This window comes from Aegilops tauschii, chromosome 2 (assembly GCF_002575655.3).
Source record: "Aegilops tauschii subsp. strangulata cultivar AL8/78 chromosome 2, Aet v6.0, whole genome shotgun sequence".
In the NCBI taxonomy this organism is placed as follows: domain Eukaryota; kingdom Viridiplantae; phylum Streptophyta; class Magnoliopsida; order Poales; family Poaceae; genus Aegilops; species Aegilops tauschii.
This window is the reverse complement of record NC_053036.3, coordinates 538,839,195-538,846,351: the sequence shown is the minus strand read 5'-3', so window position 1 is coordinate 538,846,351 and position 7,157 is coordinate 538,839,195. Positions and strand designations below refer to the sequence as shown.

The 7,157-nt window shown below is 51.8% G+C and overlaps 2 protein-coding genes across 2 annotated transcripts; both read left to right on the top strand.

The window, feature by feature from the left end:
• Positions 1–519: 519 nt before the first annotated feature.
• LOC109783757 (uncharacterized) lies at positions 520–2,950 on the top strand. The gene is made up of 2 exons (XM_020342354.4): positions 520–837; positions 2,631–2,950. The coding sequence occupies exons 1-2, from the start codon at positions 624–626 to the stop codon at positions 2,774–2,776; spliced, it is 360 nt and encodes a 119-aa protein (XP_020197943.1). The 5' UTR covers positions 520–623; the 3' UTR covers positions 2,777–2,950.
• A 1,052-nt stretch (positions 2,951–4,002) lies between these two features.
• LOC109783759 (vacuolar-sorting receptor 7) lies at positions 4,003–7,132 on the top strand. The gene is made up of 7 exons (XM_020342356.4): positions 4,003–5,413; positions 5,517–5,600; positions 5,718–5,794; positions 5,897–6,128; positions 6,236–6,474; positions 6,581–6,709; positions 6,834–7,132. Exons 1-6 carry the CDS (start codon positions 4,234–4,236, stop codon positions 6,692–6,694), a joined length of 1,926 nt encoding a protein of 641 aa, XP_020197945.2. The 5' UTR covers positions 4,003–4,233; the 3' UTR covers positions 6,695–6,709; positions 6,834–7,132.
• Positions 7,133–7,157: the final 25 nt, after the last annotated feature.

The following is a 7,157-nucleotide window of genomic DNA, read 5'->3' as shown; positions in this document are numbered from 1 at the left end:
TAGATGCCACGCGCCTCGTCTGCACAGTCCAGTCACTGATAATGGCCCCCACGCCACATTGTTACGCCTGGTCAGCATTGCGTGCGTATTCAAAAGAGTTTTGCACCGTATTTGCACGCTCGAGCCAAATTGTAACACCAATTCAATGTATGCCGCAAGTTTAGGCACTAAAGTGATTTTTCTCGCCAAGCTTAAACACCGGTGGTGTAATTGACTCAATTTTTATTATTTCTGGTATTCGTTGTACTGCCATAATTGAAGATAGATGAAAAGATCAGAAATTTTCTCGCAAAAAAAAGACTGAAATCTGTTCTTTTCTTTCAGCGATTGATTTTTTTTACTTTGTCAGCAGCGATTGATTTTTTTTAGGCAAAGCAGCGATTGGTACATCAGACGCGAATGTGGCCCTGCGCCTGGCAATTATATATGAGCTTAGCCGAAAGTTTAAACCCAGCACCTCCCAGCTAAGCCCAGCCCAAGGAGAGACGGCACCCGTTCCTACAAGAACCAAAACAAGGCCCGGTTTCGCCCCTCCCTTTGCCTCGCCGACTCCCAAACCCTACCGAGCTCCTCCTGCCCCCGTCCCCTCGTTGCGGCGGCGAGAGAGAGAGAGAGAGAGAGAGATGGCGAAGTCTCTGCGCTCGAAGCGGGAGAAGCGGCTGCGGACTCTCCGGCGGGAGATCGCGGAGCCCTTCTACGACAAGAAGGAGGCCGCCAAGCAGGCCGCGCAGGCCGCCGCCCTCGACGCCCCCAAGCTCCCCGTCCGCGTGCACCCGATGTACGAGGAGTCCCTCGCCGCTGCCGCTGCGGCCGCCGCCAGCCGGGCCTCGGCCATGGGTGAGCCCCCTCTTTCCTTGCTGGATTACCGCGCGGTGTTAGGTGTTGCTGAGATCATTCCTTCATTAGGCTTGAATTGTGGAGTACATAAGTAACTCGATTCGTCAGGTAGGAAGTATGGAAAATTAGCTCGTAGTGGGCTTTCTGCTGCCAACTTGCGGTGAATATTGTGAAGGTTTGGGTCATGCGCAGATTATCTGTCAGTAGCTGCATCTACCAATTTCTTTTGTAGGGATGGACCGTGGAGTTTGTCTAAGTGACAATAGTAGTTGCTTAGTTTGGTCTTTTTCTTCTGAAGAAGGTCAATAACGCCTAAGCGTTTCAATGTTTGGTTTGAACCGCCTTTGGAGTGTGCTACTAGGGATGAGAGTAGAGTTACCCGATTAATGCATGATTTGAAACGTTATATGAGCTGAAAATGATTTGCGATCAGTGCGTTTTATCAAGCCTTGACCCTCGCAAGTTACTGGGCAATATCTGCATAGGTCCTTTTAACTGAAGATTTTGCCCCCGGCTTGCATCTTAGCTGCTTATTGCTTATGTATTTGATTTGCTTTCTGGTGTCTCGATCGGGTTAGCAATAGAATTTTATTGTTTGTTTTAATTATGCCAGTTTGTGTCACATAGTGCTCACATAGCTTCATTGTGATGCTTCTGGGTGTAAATTCTAGAGTCAATATGCCATTGCTTGTATCTTTTCTTGGCAAACTGTTGGCTTCTGGATTGGATGCTTCAGTGTTACAGAAACAACTCCACTGTTACTGAACATGCCAGCCTATTAGGCCTTGTACAATGCTAGGTGCTTAGGGAGGTGCTTAGTAAAATAAACTGGGTTTTTCTGAAGCGCCAATGTCTATTTCTACAGGAGAGACTCCTACCTAGGCATCTCCCCTCTACAAATAAGCACTGGTGTTTAAAGAAAGACTGATTTATTTCTCTAAGCACCTCCCGTAAGCTTCTTGCATTGTACAAGGCCTTAGATTCTTTAATTTCAATTCCACGTCACCCTTTTGTATTTTTGTTGAGTCATGCCAGATAAACTGGGTTAGCGACGTCTACCTTTGAGGAGTTTCGGTCCAGTCTCTGCGTCACTCGCGACGTATCGACTGCGGGGGGTGTTGAGATACTCATGATCGCATGTACTTACGCAGCTAGGATCTTTTTTTATTGTTTCCTAGTCTACGGATATCTCCCGATCCTTTCCTTGTATAGCGGATACGGTTGAGATATCCTTGCCCTTGTACTCTATATATGCTACGGCATATGATCAATGAACATATCGCTAATCTACACCGTGCATGTGTTCACGTGCACGGTGTAGATTAGCGATATGTTCATTGATCGTATGCCGTAGCATATATGTTCACGTGCACGGTGTAGATTAGCGATATGTTCATTGATCGTATGCCATAGCATATATATAGAGTACAAGGGCAAGGATATCTCAACCGTATCCGCTATACAAGGAAAGGATCGGGAGATATCCGTAGATTAGGAAACAATGAAAGAAATCCTAGCTGCCTAAGTACATGCGATCATGAGTATCTCAACACCCCCCGCAGTCGATACGTCGCGAGTGACGTAGAGACTGGACCGGAACTCCTCGAAGGTAGACGTCGGTAACCCAGTTTATTTGGCATGACAAATTGTTGGCTTCTGGGATTGGATGCTTCAGTGTTATAGAAACAACTCCATTGTTACTGAACATGCCAACCCTTTTAGGTTCTTTAATTTCAGTTCTACGTCACCCTTCTATGTTTTTGTTGAGTCATGTCCTCTCTTCATGTATACAGAAGTTGATGGAGGAAGCAAGAAGTCTGCATCCTTCCTGAAGCCAATGGGCACCATTAGCAAGAAGAAGGTACAGCTTCACTTGAAGATCAAGAAAGACAAGAGAAAAGCTAGGAAGAAGGGAAATTCTGGGAAGAAGAGTTATTAGGTGTGCGAGCTGCTCTGTTATGTATCGTGCAATTTTGTTTTGTTAGTTTGAACAACGCGTGTAACGGTAATTCTGCTTGTGCACCTAAGTGTTAACCATCCATTCTAGGGTGGCCAACAATGTACTGAAAAATATCTCAACGAGCACTCAAACGAAAATAGTGTCTGCCATGTTCATCTGTTTGTACCCACTTGTCTGAACTTGAGCTCACCCGATTACGAGGTTACTCCATTGTGAACTACTTCCTCTGTCCCATAACATATGATTGTTTTGCAAGCAGTTTTAGCTTCCAAAATGATCTTATATTGCAATTGTTAACGCAATGGTATCCTGTCATATCTCTGTAACGATGAACATGGCAAATACTATTTTCGTTTCTCTCATTTCGGAAGCTATTACTGCTTGCAAAACGAGGTTACGCCATTCGTCTCTCTCATGTTTGCATAACTTACCTGCTTGTATGCCATTTCTCCGGCGAAGCGCTCTAGTTCCAGCCTTGACACATGCCTGCGGATCATAAAGAATTTCAGATTCTCATGAGAGCATGTTCTGTTAGGTAGCATATGGAAACTGTCTGATGCAGATCCTGGAATGCATAAATCCAGTTCACCATCATCTACTCATGTGCACAACAGATTGTGCTAGAAACAAAATAACACCAGTTGACTTGTATCCAGACTGGATGAATACTATCCAAACACACTGACACTGAATTTTGCGCAACCTAATTGAACATTTCATGGTTTTTTGTCATGCCAGATGATGTACTCGAACATGATCTCTCATGTAGTAAGCATCAATTAGTGGCCTTATTAAGCATCCACCAGAATGCGTTTAATTATCATGGCTTGGGTAGTTGTGTTATTGTTTGAATTAAACGGATCGGATCTGATGTGTAGTAGGAAATAGGGTTGAGTTGTTCTTGGCACGTCTGCCTGATCCCACACGGCCAGTTGCCATGATTGCCCTCACCCGCTGACTGACCCCAACCTTGAGCTGGTTGGTTAGGGCATCTCCAATGTCAGTGTCACGACTCTCATATGGAGAAGAATGGAATTGGTCGGAGCCTAATTATCACGACATGGTGTGTTGCTGTGCGAAGCAAGCATTGTCACATCTCTCGTACTATCATATAGTGCCCCTTCCAAAGAAAAAAAAAACATTTAGCAGACTTGCAGCCGGTCAATGCAAAATTACAAAGTTGTTACATCATCTTGTACAGCGACATAACGTAGAAGATTTCAACCTTTGAATCTCTAGACTCCAATTTGCAGTCTACGGACCAATTCCCCTCCCCCAAAATGTTTTTATTCTCGTCTACACATTTCCTATGAAAACTCGTACCTGGAAAACTTCCATGTCGTCTCCACTACGTGGTCTCCTGTTTTAACCAACCCAGCCACGAAATTTTCTTCCCAAGAACGCAGAGGAAGCAGAGCTAGACCGGACCGAGAGGCATGGCGATGGCGCTCCACGGGCACGGGAGGAGGGGCAGGCTCGCGGCCGCGCTGTGGCTCGTCGTCGTGGCCACGGCGAGCGTGGCGTCGGCGCGGTTCGTGGTGGAGAAGAACAGCATCAAGGTGCTGTCGCCGCACTCGCTCCGGGGCCGCCACGAGGCCGCGATCGCCAACTACGGCGTCCCGGACTACGGCGGCACGCTGACCGGCGTGGTGCTGTACCCGGCGGACGCGGGGCAGGCCAACGGGTGCAAGCCGTTCGGGGCGACGGCGTTCAAGTCGCGGTCCGGCCGGCCCGTGGTGCTCCTGGTGGACCGCGGCGGCTGCTACTTCGCGCTCAAGACGTGGCACGCGCAGCAGGCGGGCGCGGCGGCGGTGCTGGTCGCCGACAGCGTGGACGAGCCGCTGCTGACCATGGACACCCCGGAGGAGGAGACCCCCGACATGGCCTTCCTGGCCAACATCACCGCCCCCTCCGCGCTCGTCTCCAAGCCCTTCGGCGACGCGCTCCGCGCCGCGGCGTCCAGCTCCGGCGGCGCCGAGGTGGTGGTCCGTCTCGACTGGCGCGAGTCGATGCCGAACCCGGACGCGCGGGTGGAGTACGAGCTGTGGACCAACAGCAACGACGAGTGCGGGCCGCGGTGCGACGAGCAGGCGGCGTTCGTGGCGGCGTTCCGGGGCCACGCGCAGCTGCTGGAGAAGGCCGGCGACGCGCTCTTCACGCCGCACTACATCACCTGGTTCTGCCCCGACGAGTACCGCGGCACGCGGCAGTGCGCGTCGCAGTGCATCAACCGCGGCCGCTACTGCGCGCCGGACCCGGAGGGGGACCTCGGCGCCGGCTACCGGGGCCGCGACGTGGTGCTGGAGAACCTCCGGCAGCTGTGCGTGCACCGGGTGGCCAACGCCCGCAACGCGTCGTGGGCGTGGTGGGACTTCGTGGCCGACTACCGCGTGCGGTGCTCCATGCGGGAGAAGAAGTACTCCCGCGGGTGCGCCGAGGAGGTGGTGGCGTCGCTCGGCCTGCCGGCGGAGATGATTGAGAAGTGCATGGGCGACCCCGACGCCGACGCCGACAACGACGTGCTCCGGACGGAGCAGGTCGTGCAGGTCGGGCAGGGGAATCGAGGGGACGTCACCATCCTGCCCACGCTGGTCATCAACAACGTGCAGTACAGGGGTACGATCGGGTTCGGTTGCTCCAAGTTTCATGGCGACAAGAGAATTGACACTGCTGGATTTGCCTGAAAGAAACTGATCGTGGTTTTGTTTCTGTTTTGCAGGGAAGCTAGAGAGCACGGCCGTCCTCAAGGCGATCTGCGCCGGTTTCAAGGAGACCACGGAGCCCCGTGTCTGCATGACACAAGGTTTACATTTTACAACCTGATGATAACAGTTGCCTGCTGTTTTCCTGGTCGATCGCTTCATTTCATTAGTTCTGCTCACTGCTAATTACTGAGTAATCTGTATGATCTCTCTGGCAGACATGGAGACGGACGAGTGCATGCACAACAACGGCGGCTGCTGGCGCGACGACAAGACCAACATCACCGCGTGCAGGGTACACTACAGCATACCTCATTCCTTTTCTGCTTTTCACAACACTTGAGAGTTGAGACTTACTCCCACAGTAAACTGACCGGTGTGCGCGTTGGCACTGCAGGACACGTACAGGGGGAGGGTGTGCGAGTGCCCGGCGGTGGACGGCGTGCAGTACGAGGGAAACGGGTACAAGGAGTGCAAGCCCGTCGGGCCGGGGCGGTGCGCCGCCAACAACGGCGGGTGCTGGAAGGAGACGAGGCACGGCAAGACCTTCTCCGCCTGCAAGGGCTCGGGGTCGCTCAGCGGGTGCGAGTGCCCGCCGGGGTTCAAGGGAGACGGCATCACCTGCGAAGGTGCGTTCACCTCGTTCAGTCGCTCACCTTCCTTCCACTTGCAGTTTCTCCGTGGCCTGTGGCTGTGGGTGGTAGGAGACTGATGATACTCCGGACCGCCATTGCAGACGTGGACGAGTGCAGCGAGAAGCTGGCGTGCACCTGCCCGGGCTGCTCCTGCCGGAACAACTGGGGCGGGTACCACTGCAGCTGCGGCGGCGGCGGCAACCAGGTGTACATCCAGGCCGAGGACACCTGCGTGGGGAAGAGCGCGGCGGCGATGGGGTGGCTGGTGGCGGTGCTGGTGCTGTCGTGCCTCGCAGGCGCCGGGCTCGCCGGGTTCGCCTTCTACAAGTACAGGCTCAGGGTAAGGACCAGAGTTCAGCGGCAGCCTCCTCCGTCTCGAAATCTAGCAAGCAAGCAATCACTGAATCTTTGTTGCTGACGGAAAAAAAAATTAAAATCTGGTGCAGCGGTACATGGACTCGGAAGTGGCGGCGATCATGTCGCAGTACATGCCCCTGGAGGGCCAGAGCACCAGCGGCGAGCACCGGCCGCTGAGGGAGGAGGCCGTGGAAGCAGCATAGGTAGCCCGTAGCCAGGTAATGAGTGAATTGAATGGCATGACTGGTTTTGGCATAATAAATCCCTTGGCTGGTGACTCCAGGTGTTGATTATTCCTACTGCTTGCTTGACTTACTTGATCGTTATTTTTCATATTTACAGCCAGCTCTGAGATTTCAAGATAGATTTTCCACAAATGGGTGAATACCATGGTGTACATGAAAGAAGTTGCTTATAGCTTTACCTGACAGGACAGGCAGGAGCTCTTGCATTTTCTTTACTTTGTGCTTTTGTAGAGAGAGCTGCCAGATAGATTTTGAAACACATTTGAGATGTGAAATAGGATAGCAGTGATGAATCTGCCCATTGATGTACAAAATTTGAGATAAAGATGTCCAGTGCAGAACCGGACAAGCTGGTCGTCATACAGATTTGAACAGGCAGAACTACTTGGCCTTTTCTGATTTTTTGTCATCAATTTGTCTC